This window comes from Antedon mediterranea, chromosome 7 (assembly GCF_964355755.1).
Source record: "Antedon mediterranea chromosome 7, ecAntMedi1.1, whole genome shotgun sequence".
NCBI classification, from domain to species: domain Eukaryota; kingdom Metazoa; phylum Echinodermata; class Crinoidea; order Comatulida; family Antedonidae; genus Antedon; species Antedon mediterranea.
Genome location: NC_092676.1, coordinates 9872618 through 9896226, shown reverse-complemented (window position 1 = coordinate 9896226; position 23609 = coordinate 9872618). Strand labels below are relative to the sequence as shown.

Sequence of the window (23609 nt, the reverse complement as noted above, 5' to 3'; positions counted from 1 at the left end):
CATGTGTCGTGTGCATGAACTATTGTCTTAAAAACAAACAACCAAACCTCGCATACATTTAACATGTTTTTATTGTATTGATAATCATAAATGAAGCATAATGTACAATAAAGTATTTAATTTGTTTTAATTATACATAAACCTAAACTTAAAGTAGTAGGCTTAACAACGTTATTGTTTAAAAAGAGACATTCATTTTAAACATTATATATTGTCTTGGCCATCCCTCTCAAATGTTATAATCCCCCGCTATTTAATTAATATATCTCCATCACATCGAAACATAAATTAGAACATTTCTACTCAAAATTGTCGTACCATCATTCAAAATTTGGAAAGAGTAGAAATCCAGAAAAAGTTGTAAATTTATAGTGACTGCTGTATATTTCTTTGCCATCGTAGAGAAGTAGCCAAACAGCGTCTCCTTTGGTGAGGTTCAGTACCACGCTGTTACCAGACGAATCTTCACTATCATTTGGCCCATAATCAATCACACCTATCACGTGATCACCTAAAAAAGTAAATAAGAGTAAGATATACAAAACATCATCATCATCACGTGGTTGTAATGATCCATTCAAAGAAGAAAAAATCGTATTCAAGTACTAAAAATGGTATGTAAAATAAATGCTATAGTAATACTACCGGATTTTATGTCTGTACATGTGCGGGCATGACTATTATTCTTAAAAGAAGAAGAAGAAATAAAACGCATACAAAAACAAATTCTATGTTTTTAGTCGCGTACAATTAAAACGCGACTCTACAGCTCACTATGTCGGTCGGTCGGTTGGTCGTTCGGTAAACACTAACTCAAATTTGAGCACGCGACTGCAGCCAATGTATATGGCCTTGTTTTTAAGGAGTTGGACTCGAAAAGCAAGTTCTGGTGCCTGTCTGATGAAATGTTTTAGTTGTATTGATAGTGAAAATAAATGTGAGTTATCTGCCATTTTAACAATGTGACTATTCCATACTACCAATGTGCTCCTAAAGATGCAATCAAGGCAATCTAACAACAGGATATTGAGCTCCCTTTGTCAAATTAGGAACACGCAACAGTCATTTGATCTTATGTCTGGCTGCGACAAATACCAGCAGTGCTGTCCAATGTACATATTCTACGCCGCGGCGCGAGTTGTCGATTAGTAAACAACCGTGTCGCAGCAGAGCTCAGCATCCTGTTGTTAGATTGCCTTGATGCAACTAATTTTTCTATGGGAACTTAAACAATATCCAGTATTTACTCTCATAGGCCTATTTGGTATTGCTAGTCACAAGTAATAGACATCTTAATGTACATTTTAACTCCCCAAACATAAGTACTACAGAAGGTTCTAGAACATGCACCTGCCACATTCGTTTTTTTAATATACATAATTACTGTGTTTCAGTATCACAACATGCAATTCAATATAATATGAAGTGACAGTGTAAAAACAGTCGTTTTAAATTGATTTTTATGTATTTATAACCAGCGTGTTTTTATGGTAACGTTTATCAAACTCAAGCTCTTCCATAAGCACTGCAAAACCGGCTTATGGTCTGTGTTCCACATCGCAGTAAGGCTACGTTAAGTTAGCATATGCCCTACTGTCAGCAACGGTAACAACACTGTGTTTTGTAGGCCAGTAATTCAGAGTGCTGATGAGTTCAGAAAACGTATGCCTCTTATGATTGCTATTTGTAATAGGCCTACAGTAATAATACAATAGTATTAACATGGCTATAATTCGTAACTCTTATATTATACGATAGGGAGAAGTTAGACAAAAGGTTAGGATTTGACACAAAAGAAGAGTGACCCATGGGGAGTCATTACGATTTATAAGTAGTATTTGGTAATTAACGGTAGATTATGAGATCTCTATCTATGTATCTTGAGTAAATGTGGTTTTCAAGCATAACCTATCTAGACAACAATTGATGCTTCTTATACAATAAAAGTGTTCGGGACCACAAAACATCTCGTTCTAATTTGACCACAGTTTTGTACGAGATATGTCATTTCCTTTATAAAACAGATATGCGAACCAATTCTTATGGGTACTATGACTAATCAAGAATATAATAAAAAAATAGGTTGGTAGACTGTATGTCATGGTTATGTCAGGTGTAAACGCAGGAAACAACCGGATATGCCGGTAGTTCATTTAATTTTGATAACAAATCAAATACAGGCTTAATGGTATTTCAGTCAGAATATTGAATCATTAAACTTATAGAAGTAAGTAAGTAAATAATTCATACAAACCAAAAATTTTTGTAGAAAGTTACTATACCATTTTACATTTAAATACGAATAAATAAGTTGTCATAATATAATATATAATAATGGAATACCAACAATAAATAATTATTATTATTAAAAAAATATTATGTTTTTGTTGTTATTTTCTCAAAACACTATTGTGCGACACTATTGTGTTCTTATATTCAAGGTATTCAATTTTCACCATACCTTTATAATTTGCCATTGACCGCGAGTATGTCGAGTTGTTTGAACGTATGCGATGCGAATTCGTGAGCTATGATAGTTATGCACTTGTTTGCATCGAAAGTAGAAACCTTTAAACATATATTTTCCACTAGGCGAATGTATTCGCGCGAATCGAACGATCGTGAGTTTTGATTGGTTGCACAATTTTTCACGTCACAAAAATTAGGGGAAAATAATAATACGCATGCGTATTATAGTTAACTTTTTTTTTTTTCATTTTCGCGAATAATTTCGCCTAATGGAAAACAGGCTTTAGAGCTATTTTTTATCTGAAGCGAATGAACTCAGAAACTACAATATTTATGTGTGAAATAAATCTGAAACTGAATTTGTTGCATTTTGGCAGAAATGGAAATATGAATACAGACAATTAGACCATAATTTAACAAGTTTAATTCACATGTGCATTTGTCTAGGAATAAAACAAGGAACATTATTTTGAGTCTATTAAGCTTTGACGAAGATAACTAAACAATTTGGACATAAAGGGGGAATAACAATTCGATTTGTGGTTGCTCTTACCGTTTTTAAGTAGTTGTACAAGCGGAAAGTTTTGTCTGGAAGACTTGTACACATGAATTGTAAAAAAGTACGTTCCTGAAAAACAAAGTCACAATAGATTAAAATCAACTTTAAAACTCCTGTTATTATTCTGTAATTATGAATAGGACAAAATTAAATACAAGTTTATGCAGTTTAGGTATTTTAATTTGTTATCTCTGCATTTACAGTATAGCCTATTTGAACCTTTTACATTTTACCGTACAAATTGTAAACAAAACAATATAAAAGATGTGATTGAAATAGTGTTAGGTTTAAAAGAAGACGTACGTCGGTTATGTCAGAAGGACACATTAAACCTAAGGTTTTAAATCAAAGAAGTAAGTATTTTTTTAAAGCATGACTTTTTGACATTTGTGACACAGAAAATTAAAATATTTAGTCTTTGGCCCCTTTTTAAAAATAATGCGCGTACCTACCTGGTATAGTGACATTGAACATACCCGTACTCATATCAAAATCTCCACCAACGTTTGAAAATTCATGGTTCCATGTTATAATCATGTGACCATTACTAGCAGTTAAACTGGTTGTTCTGGCAACTGAAAATGCTCTTTGGTACACAAGTGATTGGGTACAATCACAACTACCAGGAAATCCCCGCATACCCGAAGAGCCTGGTTTACCTTCTGCACCTAGTAATCAATAGGAATAAAGAATGTAATTTGCATACCAGGAGTCAGGTTTATCAATCCTACTTAACGCTTAAATTTTGATTAAGTCGAGTTTAAAAATAACAGAAAGATTTAGTGGTTGTCTTTTCAATACATGAACGTTTATCCATTTTCAAGAAAACCAATCAATCAAAATGACATTTATTTCCTTCGGTCATAAAAAACATACTCTAAATATAATTCTTTTACAATATACAACATGAAGGAGGCACTGACTTCAAAAAGCAAATAGAAAACATATAATACTCTAAAATAAAAATTTAAAAACAATAATAATAACTGGTTGATAAATAAAGCCCCGTTTTTTTAACTTATAAACAACACATACCATCAGGAAAACACCATGTTGAGTTCGCTGTGATCTTTAACAATATTGAAATAGTATTGGTACTTACCACGACTACCCTTCGGACCGGTCGGTCCTATTACGCCTCGTGCCCCTGTTCTTCCGGATGGACCCATTTGGCCTCGATCACCCATTGGGCCTCTTGCCCCACGTTCACCATTAGTACCAGATGCTCCTGGAACACCTGGATCACCTGTATAATACAAATACAATACGGATTGTAAACATTTAACAACAAGCACTAAGCGTTTGATATTCTCGTCAAGTATTCCGGTTTTTTTTCACGTTTGTTTGCCCGATAGTCCACGACTTTCAACTTTATCGCCCTGAATTATCTGTTTTCAACAGATTGTTAAGAAACCCGATATATTGGTGACGTCACAAAGCAAGATGCTTATGCTTTGTCTTCTTTTTATTTTTCGCTTTATTAGAATATGCAGATACAATATTGCATATTTGTATTGGACTAGTAATTTAGAAGAATACTATAAATATAAGGCCACCTGGATTTACATTGTTATATACATACAAAAAGATATAGAACATTGAGTTTTCCTGTGACCATACACAACACAATATAAAACAGAAAAACAGTGCAAAAACCACGTCAAAAAATGTCACAAACTTCTCTAACATTCAATGTTCTAATATATACCATGTTTTTGTTATGTTTATTAGTTGTTGTTCATTATGATGTTGCAAGCTGCATATCATCAAATTGATGAATGCAAAATTCATAATGCAATACGAATGTCTACAAACGTACTTCTCCCTCTTTTCTTTTTTGGAGTAGTCCCTACCATGAATGATGAAATGCTTTATGTCTATTAATATCATCATTGTATTTTGTGAAGGAAGCTAATAAATTATTTAAGTTGAATAATCCATTTTGTTTAAGTAAGGCCTCCTACTAAAGGTCGTCGGAAACACCAAGCGTGCGTTATCAATATGAACAAAGTTCAACCATTACTTTTCGTGTCACAAATAAGGTTTTTCTTCTTTGCGCATTGTATAATTTACATATACATTACCGTACATATTCTACGAAAGTTGATACATTGATACATTTTATTTTTTAATCGAAACCAAGTATGTCATTTCTAAATTCTGAAAGAATTGAGATTAAGTTTTTTTTTTATTATTGTGGTTGACAAACGGAAATATGATTCTTTTGGCCTACTCCACCACCCCATTAACTAACTCAATTTTTAATTTCTAAAATATGATGAGTACCTACCTGTAATGCCCGGTGACCCTCTTTCGCCTTTCTGACCGTCCGAACCCTGTCGTCCAGCCGGACCAGGAGACCCATTGTTACCGTTGTTTCCAGGTGCGCCCGCGTATCCCATTGGTCCTTGTGGACCAGGGTAGCCAGGATTCCCTGTAGTACCTGTTGGTCCAGGCATTCCTGGGGGACCAGGGACTGGGATGTAATGATACAGGGTAGGGTTATCTACCGTTGGTGGCCGGGGAGGCCTGTGCGTAAAACCTGTTCCTGTCGGAGTTTCCGCAGTTGGTAAGACGTCTTCGTCCACATTCGGAGTTGGTATAATTTCATCTTTCGTCTCTTTCGTAGGTTTTGTTTCAGGACTCAATTCATTGTCAATGTTTTCATCTGTCGATGCAGGTTCAGTACCATCTGGTATCTTTGGTATATCTGGATGAGTGTCGGTAGCAGCATTTACAAAAACAACCACAGCTAAACATACACACAGACGAAGCAGCAAAATCATTGTAAAAACTGTTAAAATTCAAAAACAAATTGGAAACTTGTTGTGTTGATGTAATTTTCAACTACTGTAAGTTCATATCAACTTGCTCAGGGGATGTCCTTACTGCGCTACCAGACACTATAATTTCCTTTGTTTCTGTAGAGAGGCCTTACTTCCAATAAATTGATTCTACTCATATCCTGAACTTGCTTTGACGTTGAGGTCAACTTTTTAAAAGCTTTTACACGACAATCAATAATCCACAGTTTGTCATTGTATATAATAACCAGCGAGGAAGTGAGGTAGGAAGGTATCTGGCTCATATTAAATGCACAATCAGATACACCAGTGCAGGTGCTCGCTTTGATTAGGGAGTCATTTTCCATAATGAAATGGTAATTTCTTCTACAAATAAAATTAAGATAATTGTTGTTTTTTTTTAGCTTGTGGTATGCGCTGCTACAACTGATAAGAGACATGAATCACCTATCCTTATGTTACGGGGTCTTTTTAAAACTTAAAACAACATATTTCGGATAGACTGAACACAAACAAACACAAATTCATAATACAGTTATGTTATTGAATGCTTTTAATAAAATAAATAACTTCTCCAATCAATATGGAAACTCGATATCAACGTCAGCAAAGCTAAAAGCATAATAAATAATAAAATATGCAAACAGATCAAAAATGTTTTTAATTACAAAGTGTTTAGTAAATTGCACTGTTTTGATTACCTTTTTAAAATAGATGGCTGTATCCTGAACTCTGTATGCAAACTAACGTTATTTTTAAATACTGTAAAACCATTAATAAGACACCTTCGGGACCCAAACAAATAATAGGTGTCCCCTGAAGAAGGGTTGGTTGTAGTGTTAAAACATATATTTCTCCTCGTCCAGGTCATTGAAAAGTGGCCCCTTAATGGGAGTGTCCCAAAGGAGGGATTTACTGTATACTACCTATACCTACATTCTATCTAATAAACAGTACAAATTGAAAGTCATATGTCCATAATGTATTTTTGTTGTTAAAGCAAAACTATAGTGTTTGAATAAGTTAACTTTCAGTGTTAAAAATACTCTCTATTATTAATTAAGTGGTTACATAGTGTGGGTTACAAAACTTAAGGGCCTTTTACACCTGCTCTAGTGTGGCAGATAGACTCGTGTCTCAATGTTTTTAATGCTGTGTATGCGAAATTTGACATAAACCTCCTGAACTGGAACCAGACCGGAACAGGTGTGAAAAGCCCTTTATTAATGGTTGGGTGTTGACAAAAAGCCATGTGTTGGTAACATAAATTAACAAGTTGAAACATAAACATTTTTTTTTTCCAATTTATACCATCTGAAATTAAATTTGCAACACTAGCATGAACAAAAATGTTGTTATAAATTGCATGGTGTATTGTAGATTTGTCATAGTTACATCACAACACTATGTATTTGGCTGGTGCCAGCAACAATACAGCATTCATTGAGATGGTATACTTATCATAAATCATTAATTGTTTCTAAGATATCCATTACAAAAACATTTTATAAATCTTCAATAAAACTAACCCACATTATATATTAGTTGAAAAAGTATAAGCATTAGTTACACAAACGATACTGGTTTGGTAATTTACTGAGTTAGTGAGATTTGCTTGTATGGGCAAGATAAGAGATGCAAACCTTAATATTCGCAAAGAATTGCAAAAAAAAAACAAACTAATGTTAAGTTAAGTACATATTTTATGTAAAATCATTAGGCTTAATAATATCTCTAAATGCAAGATAAAAAACATATTTGGACATGATCAACGTTTCATTAATATTGTTGGGAGACAATACTTTCACTTTATGTTGCATTTAAATTGCACCGGATAGCACCTACACCATCACTACTAGCTTTATGTGTACATGATTACTGTACCCCACTGGTTAAAAATGCTTCAGTTTTATACATATGTATATGAGGTAGTCACATAGATTGTGCGCTACACCATTCAGCAACACTGACAATTGACACTGATCTGGCTTTTAGGGCTACAGTAGTAATACTTGCTTGTATCCGAGTTAGAATCACCAGGGTATATCAGTTTAAATTAGCCTAACTATACTGTATATCAAATACAGTTGAGAATATAAAAATCTCATTGTAAATGGCAAATTAGAAATTTCAGAAACACTTTACTTGGTATGTATAGTCTAAAATGTACACAATTTAAAAGTACATTTTTCAACCCTGATACAGATAATAGAGCTTGGATTTATGATGTTGGAATATATTATATAAAATTTGCTTAAAATAATTTCTCTAGCATAAAAATTACACTTTTTTGTAATGTTTTTTAAATACCGTAATGTCACCTCTTTTTCTTCGCCTTTTTTCTTTCTAAGTCCATCTTCTCTTTCTTCATGTCCTCTAAATCTTCAAGCACTCCAAGACGTGTACTGCAATCGTAAACAAGAAATAGCAACAAAAATTAACAAGATTATTAATATTTTTCTTAATAAGTAGGATATTTTTATAGACTGCATTTAAACTTATTTAGGTGCAACATCTTACTGGACTATCTCATTATTTTGTCTACACACTCATCTCATCATGTCACAAACACAATTGTCAAAACATATAAAAAAATCTAAGCGTACAACACTGCCCTCAATTGAAAAAGTGAGGGAAAGCATATATGAAATTGTATAAAATCAACCAATCAGGGTTGTGTGTATTATAACAGATCCAGCATACATATAAAACCATATTTATTCGAAAAAACACCCCGCTTTGGACACCTTCTTACATTCGTGTCGTACAGTTTGTTGGATTGGATTTGCGCTCATTATGAGATTAATACATAATACCGTAGTTCCTCGGGTATAATCCCACCTCGAGTATAATCCCACCCCCGACTTTAGGATTACCTTCGCAAGCAAGCATATCCCCGGGCAAAGTCCCAGTGTATAATTTATCATTAGGACAGAGGTAGGCCTAGCTAGCTAGGCCGACGTCGATTTTTTTAAAAGAAATTCTCACCAAAAAATAGAGTAATTTCTCTGAATTCGGCTGACTTAAAACTCATCAAACATTGGCCATCGTAAAGTTGAATACAACCTTAATATCATCGCCCCGATCTTCGCGTTCTGCACATCATGCATTCGCCGCACACTCGCTCGCCGTGTACATTCTGCCTTGTTGACACTACTGCATGCTTGATTACCATAAAAAAAACACCGCCCTCTATGCCGACCGGAGCAGTACTGTAGTTCGTGTCACATGCAACAACATGCGATTTGCACAGAGCTCGAGCGTGGGGAATCGGGAGAGTAGGCCTAGATGACCTGGCAGTCTAATGTCTAGGCCTACATCGGAATATAGCTAGCCTAAATCGTAGCCAGAAGAAATATTGTCATTTTCAGTTCATGCACCGGGAAATCCCCGGGTATAGTCCCACCTCCCAAATTCTGGCAAATTTCACGTACAAGGGGGGTGGGATTATACCCGGGGAACTACAGTACATACGTGTTTGATTTAAAAAATGACCGGGGAATTAATGTGAAGTGCTTACACAGTAGAAGCATTGTGCAATACACGCTAGCTATATAAGAATGAATATTATTGTCAAATTACACAATATTGTATCACATTACTATTTGTAGCAGAATCATTGACTGCCATGATCTACGATTTACCAAACATTCTGATCATTTTTTAGCATATTTTATCATGTCTTGATATTAATTGTGTTGCAAAATTTGTTTATATCTAGAGATAATTGATTTGATTATACATTAACCTAATTACACCCTCCCCCCTCCAAAAAAATAATAAACGGCTTATTGAATGAACTTCAAAAATAGCTTAATAGATAATAATACCTTCTAGTCTCTTCCTTCATGATTTGACTGTAGCTGGCTTCCATATTGTTCAGTGCATGTTCACTCTCAAAGCCATAACTTAAAAGTAAACAAATATACAATATTAATTCCATAAATCCTATCACTAATGTTGACCGAGCAATTAGAAATCTAATATAGTATCGTTAAAAGAAAATAGATGGAAAATGTATAAAACATAATAAAAAAATGTTGAAACTTATAGAAAAAAATTGTGAAGCTCAGCTGTATAATGTAACAAATCTATTTGTGACTACTGTATACTTAAACAAGGTTCTACACAGAATACTGTAGTAAGAATAGAATGCAAGATGATACCGTGAACACCAAAATGCAAGATGATACCGTGAACACCAAAATGCAAGATGATACCGTGAACACCAAAATGGAAGATGATACCGTCAACACCAAAATGCAAGATGATACCGTCAACACCAAAATGCAAGATGATACCGTCAACACCAAAATGCAAGATGATACCGTCAACACCAAAATGCAAGATGATACCGTCAACACCAAAATGCAAGATGATACCGTCAACACCAAAATGCAAGATGATACCGTCAACACCAAAATGCAAGATGATACCGTCAACACCAAAATGCAAGATGATACCGTCAACACCAAAATGCAAGATGATACCGTCAACACCAAAATGCAAGATGATACCGTGAACACCAAAATGGAAGATGATACCGTCAACACCAAAATGCAAGATGATACCGTGAACACCAAAATGGAAGATGATACCGTCAACACCAAAATGCAAGATGATACCGTCAACACCAAAATGCAAGATGATACCGTCAACACCAAAATGCAAGATGATACCGTCAACACCAAAATGCAAGATGATACCGTCAACACCAAAATGCAAGATGATACCGTCAACACCAAAATGCAAGATGATACCGTCAACACCAAAATGAAAGATGATACCGTCAACACCAAAATGCAAGATGATACCGTCAACACCAAAATGCAAGATGATACCGTCAACACCAAAATGCAAGATGATACCGTCAACACCAAAATGCAAGATGATACCGTCAACACCAAAATGCAAGATGATACCGTCAACACCAAAATGCAAGATGATACCGTCAACACCAAAATGCAAGATGATAATAATAGAACACAAAACAGACGTGGAAAAAAATACGGTAGGGACAAGAACCAGGAGCGCTCGCCATTCACAATCTAAAATTCTACACAAATCAGCTATCACAGATCACGCCACCATAGAAAATCACATACCGGATTTTGAAAATACAAAAATATTAGACAAAGAACAACACTACTTATCAAGAAAAATAAAAGAAGCCATTTGGATAAGAAAAACGAATATGAACATCAACAGAGACCAGGGAGGACATGAACTGAGCCACATCTACAATGACTTAATAAAAAGGGACACCCGAGCATCCAAAGGGGGACACCAGCAGAAAGCTGAACATCAGACGAGAGGTGGCGTAATTCACCGAACTATGACGAATGACAGAACATCATGTCAACGTCATTTGCGTGACCAAGGCTACTGAAAGTAGCTGAAACGTAGCAAGTAAGTACTTGTCAACTGGTTTAACTAAAAGTTAACCTTTATTTATTTAAATATTCATTGAAACCAGATGAAATTTTTTGAGAAAAATGTTATTATCATCATTATCCTAGGTAATACTGTACATACTTGCGTTTATCATAACCAAATATCTGTCTAATGTATTTAGAGACATCAACGTCTTCACCAGTGTCATCAATGAAGTCATCATCCTCGTCGTCCTCATCATCACTGCATAATCGACCACGTTTTAATTTCATCATTCTACCTTTAGGTGGTGGCGCTGAAAAAAAGTAATGTCAGTAAAAATCAGTTTTTGTATTCAAATATTTATTCATATAAAGAGTTAGATCAACTAAAGGGAGAACGAGAGACATGTACTGTACAGAATCTTAACAGAGAGTGGATTGCCAGTCCGGGTAACACGGAGATCCATGAATCTTAACAGAGAGTGGATTGCCAGTCCGGGTAACACGGAGATCCATGAATCTTAACAGAGAGTGGATTGCCAGTCCGGGTAACATGGAGATCCATGAATTGTTATTAATCCTGTCATTAGTTTCCTGCATTCCTGTACTGTTACATTCCAATCAAGATTTTGTTCGGTCGACAACCAGAGTTTCAGGTAACCTCTAAATTTGTTGGTGCCCGAAACATTTGCTGGCTGAAATTATCAAACATCTGATCTACAGTTGTATTCCACAACAACTGATGTAAAACATTTTTGAAATATTTTGTTTATTTTACTTGACCATCGGGACTGACCATTTTTAATTGGCCTACATACATTTTTGGTTGCCCTACAGTAGGGTAGAAATGCAAGCCCAGAATACTTACCTTTGCGCTTAACTGGTGTGCCATTAACTTGACGTCTATGTTGGGGTGGCATGTTTGAGTTTGTATGTTGGGGTGGCATGTTTGAGTTTGTATGTTGGGGTGGCATGTTTGAGTTTCTATGTTGGGGTGGCATATTAGAACTTCTATGTTGTGGTGGCATAGGTTTCTTTAATTTTCCTCCAAGCACAGCAATTGCATTTTGGTTGTTGGTTCCACTTGCTATACTCTTCTTTAAACCATCCTCTTGTTTTCCATTAACAGCTGTCTTGTTTTTAGCATATCCCTCTGAGGACCTTTTTAAACCATCCTCTGGTTTTCCATTAACAGCTGTCTTGTTTTTAGCATATCCCTCTGGGGACCTTTTAATGCCATTACCAGATTTTTTATCATCACATTTTACTTTGGCATCTGGAATTCTAGGATTGTTTATATGAACACCATTTGAAATCTTGTTCACGATTTTATTCTGACCATTCCTTAACTTGACTTTCGCTGAATCTTTTTTAAAATCTAGTTGTCTTTTCTCTTTTGGTTCTGTTTTACGTACACCATTCTTCTTAGAAGAAGATGTTTGTTTTTCCTCTGACATTTCTGTTGGTTTTGCTTCAACTATCATTTCTCCGTTTTGTTTTTTTTTAGCCAGTTCCATAAGATCTTTAAAATTCATTGGTTGTTTTGAAGATGTTTTTTTCTTTTTTTCTTCTTTACTTGGCCGGTCATATTTCTTTTCTTGTTTCTTCTCTTTATCTTTCTCAATCATGTTCATAAAATGTTTATGTTTGCTTTCATGTTCTTTTGATTTATATTCTATTTTTGATTTCTTGCTTTCTGTAGTCCTGACTTTTGAATCTTTAACTTTCTTTTCTTTTTGTTTCTCCTTAGTTCCATTTTTCAGTGTTGTTACTTTATTCTTTGTTTCAGCAACTAAAAGTAAAAAACTTAATTGTATTGATAATTGTTCGATCAAGTAGAAGGTTATAACAATGTACAGTACAGCTGTGTTAAGCGAAAAAGCTCTGTTTGAGCATGAGGTGTTATTCGTTGGTAAATGTTAAAGAAAAATGTCAGTTTTTGATTTATTTACTTGGTGGAGAGGAAGCCACAACCCCCAACCCACAACTGTTTCCGGCCATATATAATTACAGGCATACTTTGTGCATCCTAGTGGAAACCAAGCTTGCAGTACTATAATAATACACAGAGACCAGGAAGAAAAGTGTGCCCTGCAATCAAACTCATTTTAATGATCATAGACGGTCAACAAACAGACCTATCCAGCTTGAGTACACAACCTGGATACTGTACAGTAGGTTGTGTCAATGCTACAGTACTAGTACTACTACAGTATGCATTACTTACAAGTACAATAAATCCAGTTGACTAGATTTGATATACATGTACTATACAGTCTCTATTTCAGGTCACCCCAGCGACTTTCTTTCATTGTAATGAATGCATACACTAGGATACATTTATAATATATGTTTCAGTTGAATGGTTTGAATATTTTATGAGTGGAAAGATTGACTGCTCTATTTACTGTAATGACGAGCCAAGTTAAACAAAGCAGACAATTTTTCATCTAATGAAATATTAACCAGGTGTATGTTATAATAATTATTTTCAACTCATGAATAATAAGCTCATTTTAAATAGACAATGAATACTCTAATACATGGTCTATGGAAGTACATACCTTTTTCTACTTGTTTTGGTTTTTCTTTTTTATTGATCAATGCCCGGATTGCTTCAGAATTCACTTTCCTTTCAGCTTTTTTGGGTGGTGGTAAATTTGTGCTGTATCGCTTAGTTTGGGGTAACTGAGAATAAAAAATCAATTCAAAATTAGATACAATTTCAAATGAAAACAAATAATAATAGCAATTTTAATCTGTAGAAGATACAGTCAATCATATAAATACTAATACAGTTTCATTCAAATTTCATGGTTTTATTTATAAATAAATGTAATGATTTATGAAGTTATTAATTTTTAAACTTGTATCATGTACTCTGTGGGCATGGAGTAGAGAAGTACTGTAATAGTTATATTGTCAATAAAATCTATTGATTGATGGCACAATTCAAACAAGTTTAAGTTTTCCCTTTTAGGCCAAAAAAAAACACCTTATGTTGGTGTAACCTGACCAACCCTAAAAATATGCCCTACTGGCCCTACAGTAGAAAGTAATTTTTATTTTTTTTAAATGAAAAAAGATTATAAAAAAAGAATAAAATTAAGAAAAAAAATCACCATTTTACATACTTAAAAATACTGAATAAAAGTGGATGATTAGAGTGGTTCAGTTTTATCTTGTTAAAAGTTAAAAAAAAACCCAACAATCATCTACGTTGAAATACCTACAGTACTGTACCCTATAATGTCAACATAACCTCTCTTAGTAGGGGGTTACCCGGTGTACTAGTCCACACACAGCCACTGTCACACACCGGTACCCACATCAACTTCTTTAGGAGCATGGTGTGGCGGAGTAGCCCTCACAAGGGCGTTGGTTCAAGAGAACCAACAACGGCCATCCAGCAAAAACACCCACCAGCCAGGAGAGGAGATGGGTACCGGTGGGAGATATGGCGTATGCCTGAGTGTCGTATCATGTCATGATGAGTACTACTGTATCGTGTCTGCTACGCCCCTACTGTAGGTCATCATCATATGGGACAACGAAACAAACCTCTCTTTGTTTGGCCTATTGAGGCAGTACTTTACCATGAAGGCATTTCTTTCTCAATATTTCTTTTCTTATATTATAATCTTATCTATATACTATATTATTGATTTTAAGCAAAAAATATACAATGCAAAGATAGGGCCTAACATTACTAACTAAGCTTAATAATTAAGTATTAAATAAAAATTAGAAAAAATTAATGTTAATTATATTCACATAATTATTTAGCCTAGCCTTCTTCCCTTAATAAGTCATGGAATGATCTAATTCCGACGTCTATCTATTAAAGACATGGCTAGCCAGGCTTAGGCCTACTGTATGTGTGCCTATTGTGAGCCTAGAAAGCAGATTCTGAACTGCTGGATCTTGCGGTCAAGAACTATAAAATAAGAAAGGCTAGCCTAGGCCTAGGCTAGCCTAGATAGAGTTACTGACCTCTTTTTCTGCATTTTTCTGATTTTTTGACGCTAATTTCAGAAGCTTTTCAAAATCCATATGGTTTGTCAGGCTATCCTAGACAATTATTTATTATTTAAATACATTAATTAGCTTTTTAACGCCAGGTTTCGTAACTTCTTGCCAAATACTCTCTTCCGCCGCCGTCAGCTTTTTTTTCTACAGAAGAATCAAAGATTATTAGAAATTACGTCATTTATTGTCGTCACGCACCACCAGCGACGACACGTGTGTGTGTGGTGGATGACCAGTGGAAAGTGTGTAGAGTACGGGGCGCCGTATGGGACAATGCTAATTTTGTCGAAATATTACAATTTTGTCTACACATAATTAATTTTGTCAATACAAAATTCATTTTGTCAACACAAAATTCATTTTGTATTGACAAAATTCATTTTGTGTTGACAAAATTTATTCTGTGTGGACAAAATTAATTTTGTCTTGACAAAATTCATTTTGTCTCGACAAAATTAATTCTGTGTAAACAAAATTCATTCTGTGTAGACAAAATTAATTCTGTGTTGACAAAATTAATTCTGTGTAGACAAAATTCATTCTGTAACGACAAAATTCATTTTGTGGCGACAAAATTCATTCTGTAACGACAAAATTCATTTTGTGTAGACAAAATTAATTCTGTGTGGACAAAATTAATTCTGTGTAGACAAAATTAATTCTGTGTGGACAAAATTCATTTTGTGGCGACAAAATGTATTCTGTGTAGACAAAATTTATTCTGTGTAGACAAAATTCATTCTGTGTAGACAAAATTCATTCTGTGTAGACAAAATTCATTTTGTTGCAACAAAATTTATTTTGTCGCGACAAAATAAATTTTGTTAGCCGAGCCTACTCAAGCGTGGGACAAAACGTTTTAACATTTAAATTAGAAGGCGGGGTTGTTATGGGAAACTCGAAGATTGACAGTTATAGGCCTACGATCAAACAGCTCGCGAATATCATTTTACGACCTCCTCTACACCGGTGAACTTGAATACTTTGCGTCGAGTATAAGTACAGTTTATACTGACGTATAACAATATTATTGTATACTTAAAATTAATTCCGATTCAGCAAAACGGAACACGTAGCCCTCCCGGGTAGCCCTATATGCCTACCAATTTTGGTAATAAATATTAAAGATGGTTGAAGATTTATATCGATACCGATAATATTGATAAAGAAAATGACAACACTATTTACGATAACATCTGATAAGTTGAGTAGTAATGAAATGATTTTAGTTAATACATTTATTTTAATATAATAGTTAGTATAGGCCTATTTATTCTTATGGGAATTGCGTCGTCTATATAGGCCTACCAAGTTTATTTGATAGGAATACTAAATTGCTAATAGGCCTAACTCAAGGTAACAAAACTATGATATATCTCTTAAGACATATATTAATTGTCTCTAATTGGAATAATAGAGATATCTTTATTGAAAAGATATCTTGGTTATAACAGGGATATATCTCTATTGGAACCTAAGATCTATATTGTAAACTAACTACATCTATTAAAAACTAAGATATTTTAGTTGCCTAAATAAATGACAGTTTGGTACGCCATAGATTATGAGTATTGCAAATTGTCGTTAAAAAGTTAAATTTAATTTCAAATTTACGTTTAACTATTAATTTTACTCTCGGTTGCATATTATTATATATTTACACCCTCGAAAGATATAATTCAACTTTGACCAAATAGTTAAATGGGTGTTCACACAACTGACATATGGCGCCACTCAAGTATCCATTCCCATGGCAGTGTATATAATCTTTCCACCTTCTCCATGATTGATTTTATTTATTATACATTGGTAATTGCAAATAATTGTTTATAGGTTTACATTGTTCTTTGTACTTTTAATGTACGTATTCAGTCTTTGCCTGGCTTGATAAGATTGATGTTAAATAAAAATGCATTTTCCACTAATAAAATATGGAGTTGTATCGAGAAAGTATTGTAATTTCGGGCAGAATGGTTTTCGGTCTGGAAAGGTCATTATTACACTGTCTGGGGTGTTGATATTTATACATCGAATGTTCGAATCGAATCGAATAGCCCCATTATTGAAGCTTTACCTGAAGAGGTCCTAGACAACTTGCGTAATCTTGGAGAAGCCCAGACCCTCAGTCAAACCAGCTTCGGTCTGGAAAGGTCATTATTACACTGTCTGGGGTGTTGATATTTATACATCGAATGTTTTATGGGCAATCAGTCCTGAACCTAGCCAACATAGGCTACCTGGCCTACTTACTACTGTAGGTTAAAGGTTATTAGGTTTCGCAGGGTGGATGATTGTTATAATAAAACTAACGTGAGCAATCTTCTGTAGTCAGTTCTTTAAATGTTTTTTTTTTCAAATAACGGACAGCTTTCAGCATCATTATTTCTGCAATGATTATTATTATCTTAAAGATATATTGTCCCCTGAAAAAAATGTTTTTTTTAAATCTTTTTGTTGAATATGTTATTTTAATGTCACATAATAGTTATTCACTTTCACAAAAAATTGGGTCTGAAAAAAAATTATTTACCTGAAAAAACTGTAATTTAAAGCAAAAAATTGTCAAATTGTCTGGAAGCCAATGAGTTTTTGGGTAATTTAACTGTTTATTTTGTCTTTTTATAGTTGAAATAATTGTTTTCCCCGTTCTTTTTTCTTATGGAAGTGAACAACTTCATTAAAATTGCATAATGGCCTATTCTTTATTTTTCATGATTTTGGGAGACAATACATCTTTAATTTTAAAATAAAGTATATACATTTTATAAGATTAATAAATAATATTTTAAACGACAAAATATTAAATAGCCCCATTACTACAATTTTACTTAAGTAATAAGGGCTCTAATGAAAACCATTTTCCGATTTTTTAATATAGAATACATTATAATAATAATTATTACTGACGACGTAGATATTAAATTGTCAAAGTATGAATATAGTGGAGTCTGTTATATTTTGGTTCACTTTTTTCCAAAAGCATCAAATTTGGTATACAGGTTGCCCACCCTATACAAATTCAATTTTTGATGGGCGCCAAGCAAAATGACCCCTTGGGTCACCTAATTTGCATAATTTTAAATGGCGGACACTTTCGCTTAAACAGTCTATATCTCTGAAACTACTGGTCATAGAGAGTTGATTTTTAGCTCAAAATGTTCAGAACATAAACATTCCTACTATTTACTCTAATGAAGTATTTTAGAAAAAAAAGACCGGAAGTACCAGTTTTAACCTTTGACCCATATTTTAAGGCATTGCCATATCTCAGTAAATAGTTGTCACAGACAGTTTATTTAAGTGTCAAATTGTTCAGAATATATATGTTACTATTTAGTTTAATGAAACATTTTATCCAAAAATGACCGGAAGTACTCAGTTTTGCCTTTGACCGTTACGGTGTAATTACCAACCTTTTTATGGTTAATATATTTTGATATCCATAAAACTACTTGTCATAGAGAGTTAATGTTGGTGTCAAAATGTTCAGAACATAAACATTTCTATTTACTATAATAAAGTTTTTTCTCAAATAATGACCAGAAATACCATATTTGACCTTTGACCTGTTTTTTCAGGCAAATTGCTATATCTCATTATTGGGTTGGCGTGGAAAGTTCAATTTGGTGTCAGATTGTTCAGAATATATATGTTACTATTATGTTTAATAGAAGATTTTTCCAAAAAATGTCAGGAAGTACAGTTGACCTGTTACATACATAAAAATTAATTATAAATTTGTTCAAGTTAACTGTATATTTATATTATTTTCCAATCCACTTTTGAGCACTTGTCGAAGATGGCTACTTGCATGTGCAATTGAACGAAGTATACTGAATGAAGTTGAATATAGTCTTATTTGTAGTGAGTCTAGAGTAACGCAAATGAGAGAAAATTGTATAGACAAAAAATACCCAATCTCATTCTCATCTAATCGAGTACTTAAATGAAGTCTTCTACACATTTAGCAATAATGTTTTGTTTTGGAAAGTTAGTGTTTCCATCACTTGTGTTTGTTTGGTTGTTACATTCAGGGTAATTGTCCTATATTGCATTTCTTCGCTGAGTATCTTTCTTTAAAGGGCCTTCAAACTGGGGTATAACCTACTAATTAAAAGGATGGACATTTTCGGGATGCACAATATAAAAACTAGACTACTGTTGCCATATCACGAACCACAACTGAAAAATATATTTTTTCCACCAGACCTAAAGTAATCCTTGGTCCGCCAAACTTGGCAGAATTCTCGAATTTTAATTTTAAAAAATTTGGCCATCATCTGGACACGATTTGGGTATTACAGTTTTGTTACTTATGACATTACGCCTTAGTATCATCTTTTTCATTATTGCCTTTTTACTTGATTTTTGGTTGATTAGTAAATGTTAAATTGTTGTTATATTGGAATTGGTAACAACTCTTGGCTTGTGTAACATAATGTATTGATGAGCTGTTTTAACCTCATGAACAGATTTACTTTTATTACTTTCATTTCTTTTATGTACATTTTCAAAGTATTGAATGATGTGTCCTTTCTCATATCGAGTATTTGGAAAATAATGGCTTATTCAAACTTCTTTAGCAATCCTTGAACAGTCTGGTTGGTTCAGTCACCATAAGCACATGTATGGTAATTGTAATATTTTCAGTGTTCTCGTAAAGACGAAATGCCCCATCATGTTCTGAGCTTGAGTATGATATTGTTTCTTAGAAATGAGGCTAAACCTTTTTGTTGATTTTTGCACAACATTTCCATTCATAAAATTTGCATTGTTCTCATAGTCAAGGACATGCAATACAGAGTTCATTTTAAGTTTGAAAAAAGGGCAATATATGAAAAAGAGGATACTAGAGCGTAACATGTCATTAGTAACAAAACTGTTCCTATTCATCCAATCTCTTCTAGATGATTACTGTATATGGTCAATTTCTTTTTTTTTTTTATTTGAAAATCTTTGAGAACCACCAAGCTCGACGGTCCTTGGATGACTTAGGTCTGGAGGACAGAAATCTTTGGTGTCTTTTCCCCATTCAGTGGTTGTTCGTGTTATGGCAACAAAGAGAAATGTAGCAACATGAAATTGTTATGCAACAGCAAACACAAGTGACAGAAACACTAACTTTCCAAAACAAAACTTTTACTGGATTTCATCAGTAGGCCTACACATTATTGCTAAATATGTGGAAGACTTCATTTAATTACTCGATTAGATGAGATTGGGTATTTTTTGTATATACAATTTTCTCATTTCTCATTTACATCACTCTAGACTCACTACAAATAGGACAATCTATTCAACTTTGTTCAGTATACTTTGTTCAATTGCACATGCAAGCAGCCATCTTCGACAAGTGCTCAAAAGTGGGTTGCAAAATAATATCATAAATATACAGTTAACTATACAATTAACTGAACAAATTTATAAATTTTATGTATTTAACAAGCCAATAACTATACTTCCTGACATTTTTTTGAAAAGTCTTCTATTAAGCAGAATAGAAACATATATATTCTGAACAATCTGACACCAAAATGAACTTTCCACTCCAACCCAATAATGAGATATGGCAATTTGCCTGAAAAAACAGGTCAAAGGTCAAATATGGTATTTCTGGTCATTATTTGAGAAAAAACTTTATTATAGTAAATAGAAATGTTTATGTTCTGAACATTTTGACACCAACATTAACTCTCTATGACAAGTAGTTTTATGGATATCAAAATATATTAACCGTAACAAGGCTGGTAATTACATCGTAACGGTCAAAGGCAAAACTGAGTACTTCCAGTCATTTTTGGATAAAATGTTTCATTAAATTAAATAGTAACATATATATTCTGAACAATTTTACACTTAAATAAACTGTCTGTGACAACTATTTACTGAGATATGGCAATACCTTAAAATATGGGTCAAAGGTTAAAACTGGTACTTTCGGTCATTTTTTTCAAAAAAACTTCATTAGCGTAAATAGGAATGTTTATGTTCTAAACATTTTGGGCTAAAAATCAACTCTCTATGACCAGTATTTTTAGAGATATAGACTGTTTAAGCGAAAATGTCCGCCATTTTAAATTATGCAAATTAGGTGACCCAAGGGGTCATTTTGCTTGGCGCCCATCAAAAATTGAATTTGTATAGGATGGGCAACCTGTATACCAAATTTGGTGCTTTTGGAAGAAACTGAACCAAACACCCTTATTTCAGCCCTAACAGACTCCACTAATACTGATCATATCTGATATTTTCAGGGGTTCCCTGATATTATAAAATAGATTAATATGATAGCAATAGAGACGGAGGCATGCTCAGCCATAATAACTTAACCAATAACAAATGTCAAAGATAGCTTCACCCTGTCTTGCCCTTTTCACGTTTAAACTCCGCCTTCTAATTTAAATATTAAAACGGAGCCTACTCAAGCGTGGGACAAAATGTTTTAAAAAACGTTTTGTCCCACGCTTGAGTAGGCTCGGCTAACAAAATTTATTTTGTCGCGACAAAATTTATTTTGTCTCGACAAAATGAATTTTGTTGCAACAAAATTCATTTTGTCTACACAGAATGAATTTTGTCTACACAGAATTAATTTTGTCCACACAGAATTAATTTTGTCCACACAGAATTAATGTTGTCGTTACAGAATGAATTTTGTCTACACAGAATGAATTTTGTCTACACAGAATTAATTTTGTCCACACAGAATGAATTTTGTCGTTACAGAATGAATTTTGTCGCCACAAAATGAATTTTGTCGTTACAGAATGAATTTTGTCTACACAGAATTAATTTTGTCAACACAGAATTAGTTTTGTCTACACAGAATGAATTTTGTTTACACAGAATTAATTTTGTCGAGACAAAATGAATTTTGTCCACACAGAATAAATTTTGTCAACAAAAAATGAATTTTGTCAATACAAAATGAATTTTGTGTTGACAAAATGAATTTTGTATTGACAAAATTAATTATGTGTAGACAAAATTGTAATATTTCGACAAAATTAGCAATGTCCCAAACGGCGCCCCGTAGTAGAGAGGGCGTAATATTAGTTTAAACGTTTTCCGCACAGGTAATAATTATTGTGAAAAAAGAAACAATAAAAAAATTTAGAGGCCATGATAACCATGTACAGGCCCGTAGCCAGGGGGGTTTTTTGGGGTTCGGGCGAACCCCCCCTTTTGCGCGAACCCCCCTTTTACCAGCGAACCCCCCTTGAAAAACAAAGGCCCCACTTCCAAAATCGTGCAATTAATTATCAATTATAGCAGATTTTTTGGTCATTTTACTTATTGACTATGTTTAAATCGATCGAATATACAGATTGTCCGATGTCAAAGTCACTGCTGAGCGTGAGATCGAGAGATTGTTGAGAGATGATGGTTATAAATATGACAGAAAAATGGACGTGCTTCGGCCGGGCTTCGGAACGCACAAGATCACGTTCAGTTCAGTTCAATCTTTTTGGGGATTTTTATTTTTTTCCTGGAAATATTTTTCATTAAACCAAAGAATTTCACTGTTTAAACTTGAATAAAAATGGTGCTGAGTTAAATTGGTACGTGTACGTAGGCCTACCGTATATTTCGGTGTATAAGACGCACTTTTGACACGCAAATTTGACCTCTAAATGTAACCCTAATTAATTTAATTACCTACTAATACTTAAATTAATTAAAAATAGTGTAGGCCTACTACTCTGCAATGTAGGCCTAGCTAGTTACTCACTCCTGTCTAACCACAGTGTGGTAACAAGTTTATTGAATTTTTAGTTAAGGTAAATTGTCATCCTCGACTGTATTAATTAATATTACAGTACGCATTAGATATTCTACCCAGGCCTAGCAATACTCTCTGAACTCGCGGGTGTGTATTCTAGCAGCATGCAGCATCATCACAGCGCAACACATTTATGGAAGAGTCCATTAATTACGGTGGTGTCACATTTTATTTACACAATAACTATTTCCCTTGATCACGGTGGTTTATTTTTATTACATCTCTATGTCAACAATCACATAATTTTATAATCATGTAGTCAATAGTTCGTATGTCAAGCGATATCTAAAAGAGTGTGTTGTTATTGTGTTAAGTAGCTTCCCCTAATCTTATAGTGTATATGGCCAACAGTGCTGGCCACCAGGCAAGGAGCACATGGTTAGTGCTCTCTCCTCATATTGCTGTAATGCATGCATGGAAATAGGAAAGATTTTCATATAGGCCTACCCAACATGATATTCCTGGTTCATTATCAGCCCAAAAAACTGAACATCATTTGGATTGATTTTATAATGGTCATACACACAATAAGAAGGTATATATTTAAATAATATGAAATTAAAGTTACTTAAATAGACTTAGGCTAGCCC

At 33.9% G+C, this 23609-nt stretch overlaps 2 protein-coding genes across 3 annotated transcripts; both read right to left on the bottom strand.

Moving 5' to 3' along the window:
* Positions 1-93: 93 nt before the first annotated feature.
* Positions 94-5975, bottom strand: LOC140055741 (uncharacterized). The gene is made up of 5 exons (XM_072101131.1): positions 5319-5975; positions 4131-4274; positions 3481-3696; positions 3023-3097; positions 94-511 (listed from the first exon to the last, which is right to left on the bottom strand). The coding sequence occupies exons 1-5, from the start codon at positions 5812-5814 to the stop codon at positions 321-323; spliced, it is 1122 nt and encodes a 373-aa protein (XP_071957232.1). The 5' UTR covers positions 5815-5975; the 3' UTR covers positions 94-320.
* A 410-nt stretch (positions 5976-6385) lies between these two features.
* LOC140055739 (uncharacterized) lies at positions 6386-15372 on the bottom strand. Of its 2 annotated transcripts, XM_072101128.1 has the most exons (7): positions 15201-15372; positions 13772-13895; positions 12435-12999; positions 12076-12368; positions 11368-11521; positions 9663-9740; positions 6386-8237 (listed from the first exon to the last, which is right to left on the bottom strand). In XM_072101128.1, the coding sequence occupies exons 1-7, from the start codon at positions 15258-15260 to the stop codon at positions 8150-8152; spliced, it is 1362 nt and encodes a 453-aa protein (XP_071957229.1). In that variant the 5' UTR covers positions 15261-15372; the 3' UTR covers positions 6386-8149. The 2 variants fall into 2 exon arrangements, with proteins under 2 accessions (XP_071957229.1, XP_071957228.1); XM_072101127.1 differs by having other exon boundaries at positions 12076-12999.
* Between the last annotated feature and the right edge of the window lie 8237 nt (positions 15373-23609).